Source organism: Erithacus rubecula (assembly GCF_903797595.1).
Source record: "Erithacus rubecula genome assembly, chromosome: 12".
NCBI classification, from domain to species: domain Eukaryota; kingdom Metazoa; phylum Chordata; class Aves; order Passeriformes; family Muscicapidae; genus Erithacus; species Erithacus rubecula.
This window is the reverse complement of record NC_136664.1, coordinates 7,279,664-7,303,997: the sequence shown is the minus strand read 5'-3', so window position 1 is coordinate 7,303,997 and position 24,334 is coordinate 7,279,664. Positions and strand designations below refer to the sequence as shown.

At 52.5% G+C, this 24,334-nt stretch overlaps 3 protein-coding genes across 6 annotated transcripts in view; all 3 read left to right on the top strand.

Annotated features, from left to right (window-relative positions):
- The first annotated feature begins 56 nt into the window (after positions 1-56).
- On the top strand, positions 57-13,446 carry GOT2 (glutamic-oxaloacetic transaminase 2). Its single transcript, XM_079315876.1, has 10 exons — positions 57-220; positions 5,483-5,639; positions 6,758-6,886; positions 7,231-7,290; positions 7,412-7,573; positions 8,004-8,108; positions 8,959-9,109; positions 9,734-9,899; positions 10,830-10,980; positions 11,453-13,446. The coding sequence occupies exons 1-10, from the start codon at positions 75-77 to the stop codon at positions 11,573-11,575; spliced, it is 1,350 nt and encodes a 449-aa protein (XP_079172002.1). The 5' UTR covers positions 57-74; the 3' UTR covers positions 11,576-13,446.
- Positions 13,447-13,565: 119 nt separating this feature from the next.
- Positions 13,566-20,553, top strand: SLC38A7 (solute carrier family 38 member 7). 3 transcript variants are annotated; one of them, XM_079315873.1, is made up of 12 exons: positions 13,566-13,685; positions 14,467-14,698; positions 14,864-15,296; positions 15,515-15,713; positions 15,801-15,945; positions 16,735-16,833; positions 17,544-17,601; positions 17,945-18,059; positions 18,274-18,421; positions 18,503-18,702; positions 18,955-19,009; positions 19,103-20,553. In XM_079315873.1, the coding sequence occupies exons 3-12, from the start codon at positions 15,030-15,032 to the stop codon at positions 19,203-19,205; spliced, it is 1,389 nt and encodes a 462-aa protein (XP_079171999.1). In that variant the 5' UTR covers positions 13,566-13,685; positions 14,467-14,698; positions 14,864-15,029; the 3' UTR covers positions 19,206-20,553. The 3 variants fall into 3 exon arrangements, with proteins under 3 accessions (XP_079171999.1, XP_079172001.1, XP_079172000.1); XM_079315874.1 differs by having other exon boundaries at positions 13,586-13,685; positions 14,594-14,698; XM_079315875.1 differs by lacking the exon at positions 14,467-14,698 and having other exon boundaries at positions 13,573-13,685.
- A 1,580-nt stretch (positions 20,554-22,133) lies between these two features.
- CNOT1 (CCR4-NOT transcription complex subunit 1) overlaps positions 22,134-24,334 on the top strand; it is a 54,127-nt gene continuing 51,926 nt past the window's right edge. For both annotated transcript variants that reach the window (XM_079316539.1, XM_079316538.1), the window contains exon 1: positions 22,134-22,267. The gene's annotated coding sequence lies outside the window, so the exon portion shown is untranslated. The remainder of the gene's footprint in view (positions 22,268-24,334) is intronic.

Sequence of the window (24,334 nt, the reverse complement as noted above, 5' to 3'; positions counted from 1 at the left end):
GGAGCGGGCGGGGGGCGCGGCTGCACCGTAACCGCCAGGGGGCAGCGCCGGCGGTGCCCGGCGCGCGGCGGCGCATGCGCGGGGCGGAGCGCTCAGCCGGCGCCCGTGGTGTGAAGTGCCCGCCCGCCGCCGCTACCGCCGCCACTGCCGCCATGGCTCTCCTGCACAGCAGCCGGCTCCTCGCCGCCCCGCGTCTCGCCGCCGCCGCCTCCCGCGCCAGGTGAAGGCTGAGAGGTGGCTCAGTCCCTGGGGCCGCCGCCGGTGTCGGCGGAGGGGTTTTCCCGCGGCTGAGCCCCGCTCCGAGGTGGCGATGGGGGGAGGCTGCGGGGAGCGGGTGACGCCGCGCTGGGGAAGGGGGTTGCCGGGGGGACGGACCGCGCTCGGATTGGCTGGGGAGGGGGGTCCTCGCTCTCTGATTGGCTGCGGCGCGGCCCGGCGCCCCCCGCCTGCCCTTGAGGCGCCGCCGTGGAGGGCGCGCAGGCACCGGGGAGCCCCGAGAAACGGGCCGGGCGGAGCTGTGCCTTAGCACGGGCTGGGGACACCCTGTGCCTTGACCGATGGCTTGAGGACACCCTTTGCCTTGAGCGATTGGGCGGGGTGCTGCTAGTGATGTACACTGCTACGGGGCACAAATGATGTGGTCGATGAGAGGCTGGACGTGCCTCGACCATGTGCTCTCGCAGCGCAGAAACCAGCCGTGTCCTGGGCTGCATCGCCGGCAGTGCAGGCATCAGGTGAAGGGAAGGGATTCTGCCCCTCTGGTCGGCTCTGCTGAGACCCCATCTGCAGCACTGCTGCACCTTAGGGACCCCAGCAGAGGAAGGACATCGACCTGTTCGAGCAAATCCAGAGGCCACAAAGATGGTTAAAGGAATGGAGCACCATTTCTATGGGGAAAGGCTGAGTGAAAGAGCTGTGGTTATTCAGTCTGGAAGAGAGAAGGCTTTGGGGTGACCTAACTGTGGCCTTCCAGTATCTGAAGGGGTTACAAGAGAGCTGGAGAGGGACTTTTAACAAGGGTGTGGTGTGCCAGGACAAGGGGTAATGGATTTAAATTGATAGAGGACAGGGTTAGATTAGATATTAGGAAGAAAATCTTTCCTCTGAGGGTGGTGAGGCCCTGGCACAGGTTGTCCAGAGAAACTGTGTCTGTCACATCCCTAGAGGTGTTCGAGGTCAGGTTGGACAGGGCTTGGAGCACCTTGGTCTGGTGGAAAGTCTATGGCAGGGATTTGGACAGGTAATCTTTCAGGTCTCTTCCAGCCCAAACCATTCCAGGATTCTGTGTGCCATGAAATGGGGCAGAGTGGTGCTGTCTGGCTGCTCTGTGTAGTGGCCAAAGGGACCTCTGCACTGTGCAGTGGGCCTGGGGATCATGCACACTGCAGCAGTCTGCACTGACCGCACGATCCATGAAATGGGGTGGGAGTAGTGCTGGCTGTGCTAGAGCTGTGCCCTCAGGGGTACAAACCCTGGCAGGAGCAGGGTGGGAGTGACTGTTTCTGTGAGGACCAGTCCTACACTGGCAGCTCTGGATTCTGCTGTCTCTAGTCAGCAGAGGTTTGGATAGAAGGATATGTGATGCTGCTGGAGCTGTGTGAAAAGCCCAGAACAGTTTCCACAAAGTACAGCTGCCCTGAATGTCACAAGGCTGGGAACATCACTGAGACCAGGTGCCCAAGAAACAGAGTGTGCAGAGGGATCTGGACAAGGCCTTGCTGCTCTCCAGAGCCCTTTGACTCCTTTGGCCCTCACTAGTGGGGAAGTCTCTTAGAAACAGTTTCCAGCCTACATCAGAGCAGGAAATCAGTGTGGTTTTTTAAATCCCCATTTCAGCAATCACTACTGCTTCTAAGCCAGCCTTCTGGCTCTTCTCGGCAGGGACAGAAGAGCAGCTGTCTAGAACTTGTGTTTTGTGCCTGTGGGCTGTAGTAGGCCTGTGAAAGCTATGGAGCCTGCTGGCATAAGCTTTGCTTTCCTCAAGCTTGTTATACAGCAAACTATAAATTACCAAATTGCATCGAGGTCACCCAAGAGAGGTTGTTAAATTTTGCAAGTAAGGAGCTTCTGTGCACAGCCTCCTTTTTCCTGTTCAGGAATGTTGCTTATTATGTAACAAGGGAAGCCAAGCACTGATTAGCAGTTTCTGTTTCCTTATCTTCAGCAATATAATGTGGTACTCTAGCTGCTACCATTACTCTGTGCTGAGAATGCTCTTTCTGAAAGCAGAACAGCGATGAAGAGATAGGAAATAGTTAAAACTGCTCCTTTGACACACAAATGGTAATTAGGGCGATAACTCAGTCTGCTGCTGTAATGTATCACAAGACATCTATTTAAATACTTTTCTTGGTGGAAAGCCTACCCAATACTCACTGGGGCAAGGAATTTGTAGGCTTGAAAGGCCCTGTAGTAGCCAGCAGCCTGTTGGCATTGTTCTTGTGTAAATATTTGCTTTAGATGTGGTTTGTGGGCAGCCTGACAGCCTTTGGCCCCTCGCTCTGCTCCAGCTTGCAGAACTGCTGTGGGGGCTTTGGCAAAGCTTCTGAAATCTGGTATCTTATGTGGCTGTACCTCAGGGAACATGGGCTGGCCTCTCCACGATGGAAACCTTCACTGGGCTTGTGAATGCTTGCTCTCCAGGCTTGGCTTGATTCTTAATCACTTCTTAGCTCTTGAGGCATAGGTTCCACATATATATTTGAAAGGTGTTGCAAATTTATGCAATTCCTGCCACATTTTCCCACCCTCTCCGTCCCACTGCACTTGCAGCTGTGCATTAAATCAGCTCAGAAGACCAGTGTGGCTGAGGAGTACAGAGCTTATTTGGATCCCAGCTCTGATGAGCATGTAAACTCTGACTGGGCCTTCTGTGTTGAATTCCTGTAGCTGGAGAATGTGCTTCCTTTGGCTTACATTGAGTATCACTCGGGTAGGTCAGCCCCAGCTTAAGTTTACCTCTGGTTAGTTTTCTGCACTGAATACCTCTGGCCTGGCAGAGATGTGCAGTTTATAGCTTTGACCTTTATGCAAGCCCAACGTTCTTTTAATTGCTCAAAATAAAATGCAAGGCAGTGCAGGCACAACAGTAACGGGGGACAGCAGTGTGTTAGGGTTTGTGGCCTTGGACCCCTAGTAGATCTTTTTCCTAAACCCCTTTGAGAAAGCTTGGCCTCTCTGATCTCTTTGGTATGCTGATGTGTTTGGACAACTCAGCCTAGGCTTTTTTCTCCTATCTCCCTGCAAGCTCACCTCCCTGGAAACACCAAAGGAGTCTTGTTTCACCTGGAAACCATCATGCTGGGAATGGGAAAATAAGTCCTAAACCTACCCTTCAGTGCCTTAAGCCAACACAAAAACCGGCTCAGAACAAAAGTACTTAACTCTCTGGAGTGCTGCAGCTTAGGTAAATGCCCATAGGATCAGCATTAATTGCAGTATGTTAAAGCTCAGTGACCTGCCTAAGCCTTAACAAGATGGGGACCTAAATACCCCAAACACTGTAAGCTGCTTGGGGAAAAGCCCAGCAGAAAAAAAGGTGCTGTCACTATCTCCAAAGTAGCAGCTCTTTAAAATAGGTGGCTAGGCTCCTGCAGCCCTTGATACCAAAATAATCCTAAACTAGGTAAAATGAAGAGAGCAACACTGCTGCACATTGTTTCTCTCTTTCCCTGCCTCTCCATTTCCAGGAACACATTGGGAGGGGTTTGTCCAAAGCTGCCTGAACGTGCAGCAGGAGTATGCCCAGACAGTCCCCTTGACGTGTCCTGCTCAGGTTGGTTCCCCAGGTCACTCCCTCCACACTGGCTGCAGCCCCTGCCCCTCTCTGGTGGGTGTGTGTAGCTGGCATGATTGACTCATCCTCCTTTCCATGCTGATCCTATACTTAAGAGGTAATTAAGACTGGTTAGTAGTCTAAAAAACATTAAGCATATCTTCCATTTTTAAACTATCTGAGGTGGCTCTATCTCTTTCTCAAAGCCTGTCAAAAGGAGAAGCAGGCTTTTTTAAAATTTGGAAATAGTGTACAGATGGGAAGAGCAGTTAGTCTGAGAAGGCCAGATGATGTTTGGGCTCCATGAGATGCAATGTACATACATGGAAGAGTGCAAAATTTTTCTGTAGTGAGTAAATCTGGAGTAAATGGACCTAAAGCAGGGAAAGAGTGGAGAAGAAAAATGATTTTGTGAGTTCTGCTGATCAGTTGGAACTTTCTTAACCCACCTGGCTCTGCTGCCCACAGATCTCTGTATCTGCCTACAGAATCTGCACTACACATTCAGCAGGAAGTCTGGCTGTCCCTGGGCTGGCTCCAGGCTGCCTGCATTGCCTGGGGCAGGGACCAGTCCCAGGACAGCATTCCCAAATTGGGAAAGGATCTTACTATCAGATAAAGTAGCCTTTCCTGGGCTGCAAAGCTTAGTAAAGCTGATATGTCTGTGTGTTTCTCCTTCAGCAATCAAGGCTTGAATCCTGTCCTCCAGGAGATAAACCCAGTGTACTTTGTATTGCACCCTTTGTTCCCCACTGCGCTGAGGGACCTGGGCAGGCGCCAGTGTGATGAGTCAGGACACTCAGAGCTGCATGCAGTGCCTTCAGGAGGGGGCTGTGACAGCCACAGCCCTCTGCCAGGCAGGTTAAAAAAGGCCACACTGCTGCTCCTACACTGTCTGCAAAGCCTGGACGTGGGACAGGGCAGAGGCTGTGGCCAAAGGAAATAACAGGTTTCTTTTTATAGCATGGTCTGCTCTGCCCTTGACATTAAGAGAGCCTCTCCATCTTCAGGATGTGCTGCCAGCAGGGCAGAGGCAGGTGGCTCCTCCTGATGCAGGGAGATTTTGTGCTTGATAGCAGGGGAAGAGTCTTCACAACAGCTTGTAACTTGTCACACAGGGAAGAAACTTTCTACTGTGATTTCCTGGAAAACACTGTTTGTCTACAACACCAGGAGAGGCAGAGTTTGTTTAAGCAAGGAGTAGAAATATCTTTGTTCTGTCATCCAATGTTGGGAGAAAAACAAATTAGTTTTCATGTACTAGCACCTTTCCAGGAGTTAGGAAGAGATTTCATATTCATGCTTTGTGCAATTGTTTGGGTCTGGCCAAGGTTCCCTGGGGGGCAATAACCTGTGCAATCCCACATGTAGGTTCTGGGCACTTGTCCAGAGCATAACAGTTCAAGGCTTCAGTTTCCTGGGCTCTTTGTGGTGTTAGCACATAAGGCAAACAGGAACATTTCAACATGCTAATGACTGAAAGGGAGTCAGTTATCTTCATCCACAATGAACTGAGGCTCTTTGCCCATTCTGCAATATATGATGTGACTTAAATGCTTTGGTTTGGGTTTTTTTTAATAATTCTCTGAATACTATTTATACCTTTTTCAGTGGTTTAAGGATAAGATTTCCCTTGAGGGTTTCTGTTGGTGCTCATCTCTCCCCAGTTCTCAAGCCTCAATCTTAGCTTCTTGTTTCTCCCTTTAGCTCATGGTGGTCCCATGTGGAGATGGGTCCCCCCGACCCCATCCTGGGGGTGACAGAAGCTTACAAACGTGACACCAACTCCAAGAAGATGAACCTGGGTGTGGGGGCATATCGGGATGACAACGGGAAGCCCTATGTCCTGAACTGTGTTCGCAAGGTGAGCTGGCTGCTGAGCAGGGCCACGTCCAGGTACCAGGTACCATGAGGGAGCCAGGGAAGGGGAAGGTCACTAAGTAGGTTTTGTCTGTTGGTCCTTAAAATAAGCTTTGTCTCTACCAGAGCAGGACAGTATTCCTGGATGTCTCCCTTAGCAGGACTAATACTTTTGAGACACGACAGAGCCATTAAGTAGTACAGGATAAAACAGGAAATGCATATCCTGTTCCCATTCAGGTAGCTCTTAACTTGTTGCTGACTTCCATGAGCCCTCCAATGCACCTGTTCTCTGAACTTCAAGGTGTTTCTTGAATAGCCTGATATTGTTTAGAGCACCCCACAAGGGAGAAAGGAACTTGCATTGGCCCCTTAGTGGATTAGTGTTAGAAATTCTGCTGAGCCGATGTTACCAGTTTCTCCATAAGCCAGTCTAAAACTCCAGCCCAGGGAGCTGGATGTGGACATTGCCCTTGAGGGGATTATGGGGTCTTTTAGGGCTGTTGGGGTAGAAATAGGCTGTTAAATAGGCAGCTGACACGAACTGATTGGCTGCACTAACAGGGAGGGTGCTTTTTCCATGTGTCTCATCAGTGTGGGCTTTAAAGCCCTCCCTTCCCTCTCTCTGTGCATCTGGGTCACAACCAGGGAGCCTGGGTGGCATCACAGGGACAGTTTCCTGGTGGTATGTGAATGCTGCCATGGTCTGTGCCCCTCCCAGCATAACAAGGCCCTGCAAAAGTTTTGCTACCCTACTGGTTTAGGGATGTCTCTTATGTAGACATCTCCTCTCAGTAACACTCAAGTCTTGCTTTCCTGCAGGACGATTCCTGCTTGGGCAATGAAGTGTGTGCAGCAGCATTGACTTGTATTGGGCTGGAAATGATGCTCTCTTCTGGTACTCCACTGTACCAATCACCCACTGAGGGCTCTGGTGGCTATGGGGTTTTATCTGAAATGTTTACTGCTGCCCCTTGCTTGGAATGAGCCCTGCAGAGAAACTCCTATAAACCAACCTTTGCCCCTTTCGAGCAAGCAAACATGCAGAGAAGTGACCTTCAGCTATCCATCATTCTCTCCACAGTGATGCTTTCCTTGCTGACCTTGTGCCCTCCCTTTCAGGCAGAGGCCATGATAGCAGCCAAAAAGATGGATAAGGAGTACTTGCCCATCGGGGGACTGGCAGATTTCACCCGGGCATCTGCAGAACTGGCTCTGGGGGAAAACAGTGAGGCTTTCAAGAGTGGCCGGGTAAGGAGAGGCTGGGACACAGGGGGCAGGGAGGACACATGGTTGGTATGTTCTCAGCAAATGTGGAAGCACTGGTGGGGTAGTGATGCTTCTGAGTTGTGGGCTGGCTGGGCCCAAGGATCACTGCTTCCTCTGAAGGGTGGGTTGAAACAGCTCTGTCCAGAGAGGGGGTTTAACCTTGCCAGGGGCCCCAACTCCCTGCCCTGGAGCTGTTGACCCTTGTGGTCCCTCCAGCCTCTTGTCTCTGTTTTGATGTGCTGCTGCCAGTGCTGACATAATGACTGTGATCTCCCTGTGACACAACATGACTACTCAGACTCAGATATTTTTTTCTTTCCTTGCAGTATGTTACTGTGCAGGGTATTTCTGGGACTGGATCTCTGCGAATTGGAGCCAACTTTTTGGTGAGTGTCAAGCCAGCAGTGGAAGGAAAGGACATATTTTGACCAGAGCTGAATTTTTAGGGTTTTCTAACTGCTTGAACATACTCAACCTGTTTGAACTCTGTGTCTTTCTATTGACCAGCAACGATTCTTCAAAGCCAGCCGTGATGTGTATCTCCCCAAACCGTCCTGGGGCAATCACACTCCCATTTTCCGTGATGCTGGCATGCAGCTTCAGGCTTATCGCTACTATGACCCCAAGACGTGCAGCCTTGACTTCTCTGGAGCCATGGAGGACATTTCTGTGAGTTGCCTTCTGTGCCTGGAAGAATGTGGGGAAATGGGTGGTGATCTTACTTTACCTTATACTTGATGATGCGGCATAAAGCTGTGTCAGGGGAGGTTTAGGCAGGATATTAGGACAAGGTTTTTAATGCAAGGGTGGTTGGGCACTGAAACAGGGTTCCAAGTGGTCATGGCACCAAGTCTGCCAGGGTTCAAGGAGTGTTTGAACAATTCAGGTACATAGTGTGGTTCTCAGGGTTGTCCTGTGCAGGGCCAAGGAGTTGGACTCCTTACGAGTCCATTCCAGTTTGGAATATTCTATCATTCTATGATGCTTAAGGCATTAAATCAGGGCTAGAAGGCTCACAGAGCTCATCTAAGCTGTTTCATCTGCTGAGGAGAGTGCTCAGATATCACTGATGATTCATTCTCTATAACATCTTCCTTAGAAAATTCCAGAGAAGAGCATCATCCTCTTACATGCTTGTGCTCACAACCCCACTGGGGTGGATCCCCGGCAGGAGCAGTGGAAGGAGTTGGCAGCTACAGTGAAGGTAAGCAATGTCCCAGGGACTGTGCCATTCCTGGGAAAACCATGTCTCTGGCCTTTCATGGGTGGCACTGGTCTTCATTTTACTAGAGGTTATTCAATTCCCTGAAGCCAGGATGGCTGTCATGTTCCTGACAGGAGCTAGCCAAATGCACGCAGAAAGCTTCTGGCTGACCATTGGGCTTTCTCCTGGCACCTTCCCAGGAAGCTGGAGTAGGGAGACCTGAAAGGAGAGCAGCAGGGTTGAAAACAAGAGCTGTGATTGCTGGAGCGAAGCACCCAGTGCTGTTGTATTAAAAATGCTGGAAGATCTCTCACGGGCCTGGTGTCTCCTTGCAAGCTTCATCTGGAAATAGACAGGGACAGGTTCTACCTTCTTCTCCTTCCTGCTACCTTGTCAAGCCTGTAGCCAGTGAAATTTGGCTTGGAAATACCTGGCCTTAGTAGAGTCCTGAGAATTTGTAGCTACCAAAGTGATCTCTGTGGCCTAGAGAAGGGTAGATCTGACAAAGGGGCAGTGCATTTGGGGTATCTGCCTGGCTGACTAGAGAGTTCCCAGCTGCTTTTCCTCAAAACCAATAATACAGAAGACATTGAAGTAGACTATTTTATTACTGTTGAATCTACTTCTGTTTCCTGGGCCAGACTTGCACATCCCATAAGTGCACTGGAGGGTCTTTAGCTGCTGTTTTGATGTATGATGGGTAGCTGCAGGTTTTGTGCTGCTTTCCCTGTAGTGAGTGAAGTGGCTTTCTTTCTGGATGAGAATGGCTGCAGGTGGACAGATCGCTCTCAGCCTACTCCTTCGAGGGGTGCTCAGCTTCTGTGACACTCTCTTCCATTTTTGCTGGCAGAAACGAAACCTCCTCGTGTACTTTGACATGGCCTACCAGGGCTTTGCCAGTGGGGACATCAACCGGGATGCCTGGGCTGTGCGATACTTCATCGACCAGGGCATCAACATCGTCCTGTCACAGTCCTTCGCTAAGAACATGGGGCTGTACGGTGAGTAGGGCACGTGGCAAGGAAATAATTTCATCCAGGCTGCTGCTGGTGGGAGCCCTCCAGTGTCTTCCTGCTGCCTGTGTTCATCCTGCAGTACTGAGCAGGGATAACCCATTAGGAGCTGGTGGAGACCATTCTAGAGAACAGGGATCCACTAAAGTGTGATGTTGGGTGCCACAATATAAGGATATAAAGCTTTCAGGGAGCGTCCAAAGGAGACCTACAAAGATGGTGAATGGTCTAAAGGAGAAGCCATACAAGGAGAAGCTGAGGACACTTAGCTTGCTCTACCTGGAGAAGACTGAGGGCAGAGCTCATTGTAGGCATCAGCTTCCTCCCAAGGGGCAGCATCTGCTCTCTTCTGACCAGTGGCAGGACCCAGGGGAATTACATAGAACTGTGTCAGGGAGGATTTAGGCTGAATATTAGGAAAAGGTTCTTAATCTAAAGGATGATTGGGTATTGGAACAGGTTCCTCAGGGAAGCAGTCATAGCACCACGCCTGACAGAGGTTAAGGAGTATTTGGACAATGCTGTCAGATACAGGAATTGTGGGATTCTTAGGGTTGTTCTGTGCAGTACTCCATGATCCTTCCAGCTCAAGATGTTCTGTGATTCTCTTAGGAGAGCGTGCGGGTGCCTTCACAGTGATCTGCAGCGATGCAGATGAAGCCAAGAGGGTCGAATCACAGCTGAAGATCCTCATCCGCCCCATGTATTCCAACCCACCCGTGAACGGAGCGCGCATTGCATCGCTGATCCTGAACACCCCTGACCTACGGAAGGAGTGGTAAGAAGAAATCTGTCATGTTCATCACAGTTAGTGCAGCCCTGTGCTGTGCTGTGCTGTGCTGTGTGCTGCTGTCACAGGCAGCTTCAAAAAAATCAGAACCATGTTTACTCTGGAGAAATCCCTGCTTATGTCCTGGCATCAGCCAGTTTAACCTGACACAAACAGCTTTTCCTTGTGAAGAAAACACTGTAAAGCAGGGGATAAAGCTCCTGAAGGATTGAGGGCCGCAGGAGCTGCCTATCCAAGAAGCATAAACGTCTGAGGTGGTGCAGCCATGTAGTGTGTCTCGTGGGGGAAGGGGAAGCATAAGCCCCCTGGGAATAAGACCCAGGAATGTAACCCTCATGCCATAAGCCTGATTCCTGGCATCAACCTGTGCTGTTTTCCCAGCCCCTTGGTGCCGGGTGCCTCCCAGCAGCTGGTCTGGCAGAACAAAGGCTGGCAGTGTGCTGTGGCCTCGCTGGGGGCTGTGTTTTTTTGGCAGCTTGACACTTGTGCCTGATCCAGAGCCTAGCAAAGACATTTCCTAGCTGTGCTGCTTTGGAGTAGGGCCTGTTTGCCAATGCTACCCCTGTATTCTTGGTTTATCTATACATATTATTTTATCTGTGTTTGAGTAGTGCTGCCATGAGGCATCCTACTGACCCATGGCTTTCAGATGTGAGAAATGTCTATATTCTGGTAGTAGTGTCCAACAGCTTCCAGATTATTCCAATGGAATAAATAAAAAGAGGTCACCTTTAGGTATCAGGAGAAAGAGGCAGCTCCCCCAGCTGGAGCTATATTTTCATGGTTACCTGTATTCCCCTATGGAGCCCCTCCAGGAGAGGTTGATTTTCAATAACTGGGGGGGGGGGGGCGGGGGGAGGAGAGCAGCATTGGTGTGTTCCAGCCCTGCTCTGAATGGTTCCTGGGTTGGCTTCTCAGGCTCACAGAGGTGAAGGGTATGGCTGACCGGATCATCAGCATGCGGACTCAGCTGGTGTCCAACCTCAAGAAAGAGGGATCCTCCCACAACTGGCAGCACATCACTGACCAGATCGGCATGTTCTGCTTCACAGGGCTGAAGCCTGAGCAGGTAAATGCAATTCCAGTGGTGTCAGTAATTGGCAATCCTTGTCAGTAAGTTTTTGACTGCAGATGCCAAAATGAGCCCTTGTAAGCACTTCTTCCTCAGGAGGAACATCCTCCAAGCCCTAAGCACTGGCATATCCTGGGGACCCCAGTCTTGCTCTGTTCCCTGCTGTACTTGGGAGGTTGAAAGTAAATGTAGCTGTCATGTCTATCAAAGCAAACAGTCACTTGGTGCTGCTCTGAAGTGACCTTAGAGGTAAGCTCAAGTGAGGTGACTGTTCCAGCTCAACATCTGCAGTGTTGCTGCTTGGCCTGAGAGCTGAGCAGCATTTCTCTTGGTGCACAGGGCACTCTGCAGGTAGTAGAATGCCTTGTCTGCTGGCAGCCAGTTTGAGTTTGAGCAAGCTGGGTAAATTTTCACTTTGCTGACACAGCAGAGGTTGGCCTGCAGTTTGAACTTTGCTCTTTCACCCCAGGTGGAACGGCTGATCAAGGAGTTCTCAGTCTACATGACAAAGGATGGACGCATCTCTGTGGCGGGAGTTACATCAGGCAATGTGGGTTACCTGGCCCATGCCATCCATCAAGTTACAAAGTAAAGACAAAGGGGTGCCCTGGAGCTGGTGGCTTTCTCTTCCCCACCAGTCGAAGATGGGGAGGGAAAAGAAACAAGCAGAATACTTCCAACCACAGCACTTGAAGCCGCTGCTGAATGTATCTTGTAGATGAGTTGTAGAAGCCTAGTCAAATCCACCCTGTGTTCTGGAGCAGGGACATCATTGCTGGCTCCTGCTCGTCACAGCCATTCTTCCCTGCTGTCCATCCTTTCTCCATCTTACCCAGCACCTGTCTATGCTGGAGGAAGCAAGTGCTTAGCAATGCCATCCTACCAGTGTAGGCACCAGAGGCTTCTCTGCACACATTTCTCCATGAGAAGGCTTTGTGAGGCTGTTGGCTGCTGGTCCAAGCAGCAGCAGGCAGGGAGCTGGGTGGGCTGAATTGGAGGGCTGCTCTGGTGTGCTCCTCCAAGCTCCTCAGCTACTTCCTGCTGCCAGCAGGCTCCATCCTCCTCCATCATCCCAGCCTGGGGCTGGGCAGCACCAAAGCTGTCCTCTGACAACCAGCTCTGAGGACTTCTCACTACCAAACTCTGCTCCGTTGTTGGCTTTGCTCTTTCCATCTGGACTCTCCTTTCAGGTGTAATTCACAGTGGCATCAGTGCGTGGGGCAGACCAGTGTCCCTCTTTTAAACTTGTCTCACTTTCATACCTGGAGGTGAAACAATTTCTCACCCCCTCCTCCCCCTCCAATAAGAATCTCTTCTGAAAACTGCTTTCTGGTGGTCTCTGCCTCGTCCTGTTCCTGTCCTAAGCCCAGCAGTCCAGCCCTATACCTCCAGCAGCCTCCGTCCCTGCAGTCTTTGTGCATGTCCCAAAGCCATAAGCTGAGAGGCTGGCCCTGCAGTATCTGCCTCATGTGGAGGTGGGGCATCCCTCTCTGCTCTGTTCAACCACATTTCTGGTGACACCAGAAAACAGATCTTGAGAGAAATCTGAGAGCTGATGACTCAAAAACTATTCAGTCCTTTTAAAACAAGTGTCCCTGAGGTTCTGTGACTTAATGAACTCTTGATTTTTAATCTGAATAAACTGGTGCATGGCTGTGTTGAGCTGGGGACTTCATCCTGTCATTGTGCAGCTGCATCCTGTCCCTTCCATGCACCAAACATTCCCTCAGGGCCATGCTAGCACAGGGGATCTTATATGACCAGTGAAACTCTGATTTCCTGAGAATCCCATGTAGAGAGAGGCAGTTCCCACCAATGGGACCCAGGAGCACAGTGTGTGTGAACTGAGGTTATCCAGGTGTGAGCTAGTGTCATGAAGTTGAAATCGAAGCGTTGAGTGTAGGTGTTGCTGGCGAGAGGACAAATTCCCAAAAGCTCTCTGTGTTAAGACATGCAGCCATCCTTGGCCACTGCCCACGATGGAGTGGAACCTTCCTAAGTGGAGCTGGAGGCATTACCTCTGAGTCTGTGAGCTGTCTCCATCCACTGGCACCTCTTCCCTCTGTAGGCATCCCAGCGTATTTAGCAGGGCAGTCCTCATTTCCCATTCCTGCCCAGGGCAGCTGTGTGCCCGTTGGAGCTGGGACAGGTCCGGTCTCGTGCACCTGTCCCGGTCTAGTGCACGTTGTTTCCACACTTGCTGGAAGGCTGAATCCTCCCGCCGCTCCCTGACAGGAGGTTTCCGCTCCCACGCCGCTTGTTTACTGGCCCGATGCCCACACCCGCTGCTTGCTGTCCTTTGTGCAATAAGCCGCTTTCCATGCCGCACACGCCGTAGGTGCTGCCCCACGGCTCTGTGGGTTCCTGTGCTGTGGTCCCCGGTTCTGCGTGGCTCTGCAGCTGCCGCCTCCTGCCCTCTTTCCCGTGTAGAGCCGCTCTCTGTACAATAAAAGCACCCTGGAGTATAGTCCCGTCTCTCGCCCTCTCCTTGCCGCGGGTCCCCGCTGGCTCAGCTTTTGGGAAGGGCTGCCCGAAGGGGGATGTTTCCTCTCCGCTGATGTTCCCCCGCCTCCGGGGCTGGACTACAACCCCCGGCGTGCAGCGGGCAGGGCGGAGCCGCAGCCGCGCCGCCGCTGCCGCCCAGCTCGGCCGGGGCTGGGGCCGGGGCCGAAGGGAGCGGAGCAGGGCGCGCTCCCCGCTTGGTGAGTGGGGTCGGGACACGGACGGACCGGGGGGGACACGCGCGGGGAGCCCAGTGACCGGCTAAGGCAGGAGCCTGTGCATCCCCTGCGAGCGCGGGCTGACCGTCACCGGCTCCAGGCCTCGCTCTTCCGGGCGGGGGGCGCCGCCGGGGCCCGAGCGGGACGCGGGTCTGTCGAGTCACCCTCGGTGAAGCGCCTGCTCTCGGGGTTTCTGGCTGCCAGAGCATGGCGGCTTTGCCTGGAGGGAAAGGACACCCTTCAGCATCCTCCCCCAGGCCATGGGAGAAGCATCGACCCCCTGCAGCATCCTCGGCCGGGTGGGAACTTCAGCCCACGCGGAGCCACCGGCATGTCCCTCCCTCCACGCTCCCACCCACGAGGCACAGGGCGGCCCATCCTCCCCTTCCCCAGAAATCTTTACAGAGGATTCATAGCACAAGCACAGAGTTTAAATAGCCCAGCAGCAAGGAGTGAGCTGGGCAGGAAGTCTCTGTAGATGTCCTCCAGGAATAAAAACCATATTTCATTGAAAAGAGATTTCTCATGGTCGTGTAGATTCCTGCAAAATCCTGTCAGGTTGTGAGGGTCGATCTCCTCCAGCTTGAAGACACTGGGATGAGATTTGGACTTTACAACCCCCAAGGGCTATGATGTTGGAAACATCAGATCTTCAAATCCAAAACATCTGAGACACCATCTTCTGCTGGTTGTCACCCTGGGGGTGCACTGGAAGGGGCCAGTCCTGCTTTTCCTGTTGACACAGTATTTCTGCTGCACACAGGTCATTCCTGTTGAGCCCAGCTTTGCCCTTTACTCAGGAGCACGTGCACAGTCGCTCTTGCAGAGCTTGCAGAAATTAGGGTTGGAAATCGGGAAGTGAGCTATGACACTGGGTCTCCTGCCCACAGAAAGGCGAGTCCTGCTGTGAAGCTGCATCTCCTCAGCCTCACAGCCAGACTAAGTCCCCCATCCAACAGCAGTTGTGTCCTTTTCCTGGATTTGAGGGATAAGAGGTGAGTTCTCTTGCTATATCTCTCTGCTGCTGTGTGTGTTCTGTCACCCCCCTGAGCTAAGACCCAGTGAACTCAGTTCCCCTGTGCCCCCACCTGATGCCTAGGTTGTCCCTCTTAACATAATTTAACTAACACTTTACAGTGTCATTCTTCATCCCCTTGCAGGAGTAGGGAAGTGCCTGACTCCCGTATTGCAGCATTCCAGCCTGTTTGTTTCTGTCCTTCCTGCCTGATGGAGCCAGTGCTGGCTGAGGACCCTCCTCGAGGTGCCCAGCTGAGCCTGGTGCAGGACCACTAGTGGGACGTGGCGTGTGCCACCTGTGGAGGGACAATGGCTCAGGGCACTGGGAGCATCAACAGTGACTACAAGGATTGGGAGTGGAGTGATGATGCTGGTGAACGGGCCAGGCTCCTGCAGAGCCCTAGTGTGGAAACGGTGCCCAAAAATTCAGAGAGCCAAGGAAACGGTCTGGGGAGCACGTCGGCTCTGGGAGCTGTCTTCATTGTGGTCAACGCTGCCCTCGGGGCTGGGCTGCTCAACTTCCCTGCTGCCTTCAGCATGGCTGGCGGAGTGGCTGCAGGCATCGCCCTGCAGATGGTGAGAGAATGGGGAAGGGACAGTCCCGTGTCCCACCATGGGAGGGTGCATGGGAGGGACATGTGGTGCCCTAGAAAGGGCTTGGGGAGGACCAGACTCCCAGGAAGAAGCTCTTTTGGAGATGCTCATTGTATTCAGGGGTGGCTGCCTGGGGTGGCTCAGGGGACATTGTGGTATTGTTGGCTCAGTGTTCTGTCCCTGTTTCTCTCCCATCCCAGTGCATGCTGATCTTCATCATTGGAGGCTTGGTCATCCTGGCATACTGCTCACAGGCCAGCAATGAGCGCACCTACCAGGAGGTTGTGTGGGCTGTCTGTGGGAAGGTGCCTGGTGTGCTGTGCGAGGTGGCCATCGCTGTCTACACCTTTGGCACCTGCATCGCCTTCCTCATCATCATTGGAGACCAGGAGGACAAGAGTAAGTGCGTCCCATGGAGCAAATAATAACCAGTTGTTGTCCCTTCAGCTGCAAGGGCCAGCCTGAGCAGCTTGGTTCTCCCCACAGTCATTGCTGCTCTGGTGAAGGAACCTGAGGAAGTTGGGAGTAGCTGCTGGTACACAGACCGCAAGTTCACCATCAGCATCACTGCCTTCCTCCTCATCCTGCCCCTCTCCATCCCCAAAGAGATTGGCTTCCAAAAATACGCCAGGTGAGTGGGAAGAGCCCTCTGGGGCTGGGAGTTGGGTGGGCCAGCCAGCACCCACCTAAGCACAATTGCAGAGGACAGGGGCTGGAAATGCTGTGGTTTTAGTGCCATATGTACCCACTCACCCTCTGCCTTCCCATGCCTCAGTTTCCCCATCTGGAAAGCAGAGGAGCGGCTGAGGACCATGAAGCCACAGTGCTGTACTTCAGGGCTTGTGTCCCTCCCTTCTGCATGCTGGAGGAAGCAGGGAATGCTGCTTTCAGCTGCATTGTCTCCTATATTTGGAGCTGGCAATCCATCATAAAGGAGAGCCAGTAAGTGTCCCTAGGCCAGGTGGTCTGCAGGCCAGCCCTGCTCCACCAAGAATCTTGGTGTGATCTGGCTGCTGGAGCTGCACCAGAGGCACCAAGGAGTGTCACTGCTTCAACACTCACTTCTTTCTCCAGCCCAAAACCCAAGTCTGGCAGGTGTGCCACTCAGCAAAGATAGTGATAGATAGATAGATAGATAGATAGATAGATAGATAGATAGATAGATAGATAGATAGATAGATAGATAGATAGTTTTGGATAACTCCCATATGCAACAGAATTGTGTTCACATCTGCTTGGGGGTCAGCGGGTGACATTTTCTGGCATATTCCCATAGGAAGGGAGAGCAAAAATGGGTCTGATAGGCAGGAGGGGGGTAGCCTGGGCTGTGCAGGGCAATAGATGGGATGGAGAGGCTGGGACAAGACCCTCCATGAAGAGGGGTGGCAAAACACTCACAGCTTTCTATCCCCTCTCACAGCTCCCTCAGTGTGATTGGCACATGGTATGTCACAGCAGTCATTATCATTAAGTACATCTGGCCTGACAAGGAGCTGGTGCCTGTGGAGATCCCCACCAGGTGAGAGCAAGAGACATGATGCTGTCAGTGCCATCACAGCACTGCAGAGCCAGGCAGGGCTGTGGGAGCAAGGGCTGCAGAGGCTGGGGATGAATCTTTAATCAGTCCCATCATGGTCCTGGGGGACTCTGCATGTTGCTGCCAGAAGCTCCCAAGTGGCTGCACCTCTGCATATTTCAGAGGAGCAGGGGGTGAAGAGGAGGAAAAGGACATCTTAAACGTCCCCATGGCTCCATTGCAGGTTTTGATGAGCACTGATTGGCTTTTTTCTCTGACATATCCAGGCCCTGGATTCCCTGTGCCATGCTTGTGCTCACCCAGCAACAAGGGCTGTGTCTATATTTGGATGATTTTGGTTATTTCCTTGGGCAGCACAACCACTGAGGCTTATTCCCTTCCTCACAGTATATATTTTTGGATCCAGTGCAGGAGTTTTATGGCAAAGCAAAGGTTAGGCCAGTTTTTTGCACTGCCCAACTAGATCCTTATTTTTATTGATACTTTTACTTTTGTATGCTTGGGTTTGGCTGTTTCTATCTCAGTGAAAGACCCTGGTCCTAGGAAAACCTCATTTCATGTGATGGCATCATCCTGGGTGGGGGGATGCAGTAACAGCAAAGACACTGAGCACTCCCAGCTCAATCCCTGGGGCACCAGATGGGGCTTACAGGGGATTCTGGTCTGACTGATGGGTGTTTCTCTCCTGCCAGCCCCTCCACTTGGACAGCTGTCTTCAATGCCATGCCCACCATCTGCTTTGGGTTCCAGGTAAGGCCGTGAGCTTGGCACTCCCCTTCCATCCTGGGGTTGCTTGGGTGGCAGACTAAAACCCTGCCTGTGTGATGGGCTGGGTGATTGGCTGAAACCCTGCCCGTGTGCTCACTGCACAGCTTTGCAAGGAGGCTGAAGCCTTTCTAACATCTCACCACCTCTGGATGGAAATGGATCCATTTAAACCCAACTAGGATGTACAGGGCAGCCTGTCCCCCCTCCTTTTCTTCTCCAGTGACAAACCTGGGGGATCACAATATCAAAACAAACATGGATTATCACGAGTAGGATGCCATGTGCTTCAGCCCATTGTATATCCCTCCTGTCTCTGTCCTGGCAGTGCCATGTGAGCAGCGTGCCCGTCTTTAACAGCATGAAGCAGCCAGAAGTGAAGACCTGGGGGGCAGTGGTGACAGCAGCCATGGTGATTGCTCTCTTCGTCTACACAGGCACGGGTAAGTGAGGGGACACCGTGTGAGTGTGGCACAATCCTTGGAGTGGCTGTGAGCTTCAGGAGGGCAGGGACCCTCTGGTCAGCAAGGGTCAGAGGGAGAAGACTCCATCAAACCCCTCTGCAATGTGCCCTGTGCCATATCCATCCAAGTCTGGTACTTCAAACTGATGTTCAGATTTGTCCCTGTCTCCTGCTGACTGCTCCCTTCCTGGCAGGAATCTGTGGCTTCCTAACCTTTGGAGCTGGCGTGGAGCAGGATGTCTTGATGTCCTACCCCTCCAATGACATCCCTGTTGCCATTGCCCGGGCTTTCATCATCCTCTGTGTGCTGACGTCCTACCCCATCCTGCACTTCTGTGGCCGGTGAGCACTGGGAGAGATGGGGCTGGTGTGGGAAGGAGGAACAGTATGAGCAAACCCTCTGGGCTGGGTCTGTGCCCACAGGGCTGTCTTGGAGGGTCTCTGGCTCCGCTATAACGGAATAACAGTGGAGGAGGACGTGGTTCGGGAGCGGAGGAGACGCCTGCTTCAGACCATCAGCTGGTTCCTGCTGACACTCCTCCTGGCTCTTTTCATCCCTGATATTGGCAAAGTCATCTCTGTCATTGGGGGCTTGGCTGCCTGCTTCATCTTTGTCTTCCCAGGTAAGGCATCCTGGGGTGCTCAGGGGTTGACAAAGGTCTCATGGCCTTGTGTCTCAGAGAGGGAAGGGCAGGATGAAAATACAGGAACCAGGAGATTTTTAGAGGAGGACAAAAACATGGTGTGAGGTGCCATTCAGCAGCCCAACTACTTTGGGTGAACTTGGTGCTCTGTAACAGGGAGTACAGCTCCCTGTTTCATGGAGTGTCTGTTCAGTCCCCAGCGGGTTCTAATTTGCCTCCCCTGCCTTTCAGGGCTCTGCCTGATTCAAGCCAAGCTCTCTGAAATCCAAGAAACCAGGGCAATCAGGTAACTGAAGTGTGCCTCCCCTCTCCCCCATTCTCCTGTGGATAGTGGGGTGAAGGACCCCTCTAAATATGCCCTGTCCTCCTGCATCCACAGCTGGTGGGCCCAGGTCAGCTATGGGGTGTTCATGGTCACCCTTGGAGCCTTCATCTTTGGACAGACCACTGCCAATGCAATCTTTGTGGATCTTACAGCCTGACTCCTCCAGGCTGATCTGCACTGCTGCTGCTGAGGGGATAGAGATTTCCCCTAGGACCAAAGGGAAGTGGAAAGAAAAATTTTGGTGTGTTGGGAAGATCCAAGAGAAGGATTGTGACTTGGGGCTTGGCTGAACAAGCCCTGTGATGGTTTGTATCTCATTGTCTTAAGGCACCAGGCAGTCAGGCTTCTCTCAGCCCTGGCTCCCTGGTGAAGCCAGAGCAACACTACAAGGTGACCTGTCATCCAGGTCTTTCTGCCCCTTGGGGTAGACATCACTAACAGGTTGTGGCTGGGGTTTGCAAAGCCGTGCTGCTCTCATCTGTGCACCCTTGTGCTGGTGGAGCTCCTCTCCACAGCTAAAACTCCTTCTCCTGATTTTGGAGTGAGAAGCAGTGTTCTGCATAAAGGGAAATAGCAATTATGTTTATCAGACAGGGAGACACCCTCAAAGTCCTATTCTGTGTCAATTTTTGGTTTGAACTCTGGTTTCCTGCTGATCTCCTGGCCCCATCTCACGTCTCCATCTGCCTGGGGCCACACTTTGTGTTACAAAGGGCTGCCTTCAGCCTGTTTGGGTTTTTTCTTTTGAGGATCAGAATGACTCTGGGGTAGGGACATGCCAGTGCAATGTTTTCCTTGCCAGGGGTTGCTCACTCAGTAGAGAAGCTGCTATGACTGCATTGACCTACTGAAGACACTACAGTAGAGCAAAGCTCTTCTCCAGATTTACAATCCCGTTCTTCCAGGGTTCAGGAAATGGGACTGAGCCAGGTTTTAAGGGATGCTTTTTTGATAAAGCAGTCAGTATTAATTTGTTTTACATTGTTCTCTTGGTCATTTACACTCTCTATGGCTGGTGTTGCTCTGGGCTGTCCCTGTGTTGCCTGTCTAAATGATAGTTTCATTCCTGCTTTTTCTGGGTTGAGCAGTTCCCCCAGCTGCAGATTTGGTTAGGGGGGTTAAACCTCAACAGCAAAGGTCTCTTGTTCTGTCTTTGAGTTTATCTTGTTTGGCTTCTAAAACCCTTGGGGAGGGAGGAGTTCAGGTATAGGTGTTGACGCACCTGTGACAAGGGTTCAGCCCAAATGTGTGCAAAACTTGGCCCTGCACCTCCCTGCACCTGCATCTTCTGGAAACAGCACAGGCTGCTGTGGTGAGGAGAACCATGGCTTGTGCTCCTATACTTCTCAACCTGTCTCTCTCCTGCTGCAACTAGTGGCTGCAGGAGGGGCAACAGCACATGGGTGCTTCCCCACATGGAAATGTTTGCTCTTTCCTTACTGACTCTGTGTAAATGGGGACTTCCTCATTGCTGCTTGGGACAGGGAGACCCAGATAGAGAAGGAGGAAGAAAAGCCCCAAGCACAGCAGGAATGTTTGAGGGATGCTGTGAAGGCACAGATCCCTTCTGTCTCTCCCAAGGGAGAGACAGCATCTGTGCCCTCATCTTTTGACAAAACCAGACTCCATCAAACCCAACTTCTATGGCACTGGCTGTGCCCCAAGCCCTTTTGTCAGATTCCTGCCTGTGAGCAGGAGCTGGGACTTGGGGACCCTTTGGCATAAAGAAGATGTCCAGTTACCCTGGATGTGGGGAGCACAGAGCTACCTCCCATGGAGCCCAGCAGAGATGCTCAGCACATGCCAGTGCCAAAATGCCTTCCAGTGCCCACCCTGCACCAAGATGAAAAGGTTTGGTACCTGGTGGCTCTTGTGGCCGTGGCTTTCCTGAGGGTGTGCAAGGCACGAGGAGGTCCCTTGTCTGAAGTGGAGGATGACACAGTATCTCATATCGCCTGGGCTCCCTCGGTGCCCCCACAGTGTCCCTGTGGCTGAGGGCAGGGCAGGTCTGCAGGTGCTGCGGCCGTTCCTGTTTGCCTTACTGCCCCTCTGTTTACAAACACTGGCCTTTTAACATGTATTTTGTACATGCAGAAAGTGGAAGGAACTCAACTCAATAAAAGTGACAGTGTGATGTGTGTGTCAGGCCAGCATGAAGTGGGTTTCTGTGGGAGATGCTCCCGGGTGGGATACAAGGATGATATCCTGAAAAGGCATCCCAGCTCTCAGAACTCTGGCATGGATGCTATGGAACTGGCAAGTCCCACAGCCTTTCTCAGGCCCTTATCCGGGGTATCTTCGCGCCCAGGGCCGGGGAATGCTAGGGGAGGCTCTGTGGGGCCCGGTCCTGGTCTGGCACCCCAGTGTCGCCCCACAGGCGAGTGTGGTGTGGCTGAGAAGGCGGGAGGGAACTGAAGGGAGTTTCCTCTTCGGGCTGAGGCCGGCCATCCGGGAGGGTGCAAACAGAGAAAGGATTTCCTTCGAAAGGAAAATCCACCCCTGGCGCTCTGAGGGACCCACGGCCACCATATTGTGGGGGAGCAGCGCCTGGGCCATACCAAGGCAGCGCGGGGAAGGGGACGCCAATCCAGGGGCCAGTACCACTGCGCGCTGCGGGGGGGCGAAACAGTTCCTGGATTGTACCACCGTCTGGGGGTAGTAAACAGCGAGGCGAGGGGAACGGGGCGGGCCGCACCACTCGGAGCGGGGTGCCCGCCCCTCCGCCATGACTCCGCGCGCCCTTTGGCACCGCCCGCCGCTTCCCCTTCCCGTCCCGCCCCGCGCGGCGCTCCTCGCTCTTTGGCCGGCTTCGGCAGCGCGGGTTGGCCGTCGGTGCGCACGCGCAGGTCGAGTGGGCTACGGCGCTCTGATTGGCTGAGAGAGGAGGAAGGATTTCGGCTCCTCCCGGCCAATGGCGCGCGGCCCAGGCTCCGCGCGGAGGGCGGCAGAATGCCCTCCCCCGAGGTCGCACGGCGCTGATTGGCCAGCCCTCAGGCGGCCCCGCGCTCTGATTGGGCGAAGGCCCTTCCGCGGGGGCGCGGCAGCTCCGCGCGCATTCCGCCCCTCCGCTCCCCCCGCGTCCCCCCCCCGCGAGAGGACGGGGGAGGGGAAAGGCCGCGGCGCGAGCGCGCGACCCCATCCGCCATTTTGTATCGGAACGGCGGCGGCGCGAGTGAAGCGCGCGAGCGGCCTCGGCCCGGCCCTCACGACACCGCCGAGGTGGGAGCGGCGCCCGCCCGGCTCCGGGGGGGAGCTCTGGGTGGTGTGGGGGCACCGCGGGCTTCGGGGCGGGGGGAGTCGCAGCGGGGACGGGGCCGGAGGCAGCGGGGCCGGGCCGGCTTAGGCTGGGGGCAGCGGGGCCGGCTGAGGCACCCGCGCGGCCGGGCCGCCCTCCGGGCTGTGCGAGAGGCAGCGGTGGGACCCGAGGCCCTCTCCCCCCTCACTCCTCGGTCCTGCGGCCGCCCCTGAGCGACAGGAGGAACTCTGCCGGGTCCGGGGCGGGAGCCGTGCGTGTTCCCGGTTCGGTGGCGGGGAAACCGCCAGCTCTGGAGCTGTGCTCGTGTCTCCCCTTTCGCTTGTGTAACGCCGCTGGTGACAGGTGGAGCTTTGAGGACTCTGGGCTGGGCCGCGCCTGCCCCGGCCGGGCTCGGCGGCCTCCGTAGGAGATCGGTGTTGTTGTGACTTGCCCGCAGAAAATACGGAGAAAGTGATATGACCTTCTTGTAGACCACAGGAGAGAAATCCTTCTCAGTGCTGTCCTCCAGTTAAGAAAACTCCGCCCTGTGAAATTGACTTGTATAATTCTAAACTGGAAATAGCAACAGTTGGGTGTTCGACAAATGCTGTTATCGGTACAAGAGCTTCTTTACAATAGTTGTTAACTTGGATTAGTACTATTTACTCATTTTACAGGAAGGCCTTTGAGTACTCATAGTTTAATTTCAACAAACCACACACAATTGGGACAGTATTAACGACAGAAACGGGGTAATACTAAAAATACAACACTAGTCTGTTGGTTCATCGTGTGCTCAGATTGTTTCTGAATCCCACTTGTTGCAAGGAAGCACGACAACTGCTTTCAGAAACTTTTTTTTAATCAGGTAACAAAACAGGTGTGACTCTGACAAGTCATTCTTAGTGTACCCAAGTGATTCCTGTTTCTAAGGTAACTTCTTTGACTAAATTTATGGGCTGGGTGAGTCCAAGTGGCGTGACTCTTATAAACAGGAAACAAACTTAGTTGCTAGTAGACTTGTCTGTCCTTTCCATGTTTGTTTGGATTCTTTCAGCCCTTTTGCTTTTAAGTTCACTTTTAACTGTTATGCTGTTGGCCTGATGTCTCCAAACACACAACCAGTTTGCTGCCTACCAGTGTCTTTTCTTTGGAGAAATACCGTGTTTATCCTATATAGTGCTCCTAGGTTTTTGATTTATGCTGAAATGGCCACTCTTAGTGTTCAGCTGTGTAATGAAAGAGAAACTATGGAAACATAACTTAGTAATAGAGGACAGTACTGTTTTGTGTCCCCGTGATGGAGCATAACTAAATCATGCTGGAAATTGTTATCACTGAGCATCATGGTTGAGTCCATCACTATTTTAGCCAGGTTTCTCTTTTGTTCCATCAGCATCCCTGATGTATGAATACTGCTGTTTTCCTTTGACTTTTGAAATAGCATGTAGTTGTTTTAAAACACATTTTGGATGGTAAAAAAACCATGAAGTATTTGATAAAAAGTCCCTTCTTTTCTTCCCTCCAGCAGAAACTTTACTCTGCAGTGCTTGCCTGCAGGAGAACTGGGAAGTGAGAGTTTCTTGGGTTTTTTTTAAACAGTCCAGGTTGAGATGTGAAAATGCCTGAAGCAGCCGTGTCATGATTGATGCATATCTCATGTTTGAAGTAGATTCCAAACTGCAGCTTCACTGGCCTGAATGTATAGAACAACATATGTGCTTGGCTCAGCCACACTCTGTAAACTAAAGTTATGGTTTCTAATCATCTTTGTGACCACTTTACTAGAATTGAGTGCAGCTTATTTTGCTGCTAGTGTGACTTCCACTCTGTGGTTTGTTTTTTTTTTTTTTTCAGTAGATTTCAAAGTGGTTGACATCCTGAAATATAAAGTATAGTATGTTTCAAAACCACCTTTCTCCTTTGAATTGTTCCCAGTGTTAGCCTTCAGAGAGATGTGCTGCTTTTCCATGTTTTGTATTTGTTCATGGGTTTAAAAAGAAGGTAAGGGACTGTTCTGGAGAACAGATTTAACAGTGGTCCCTTTAGCA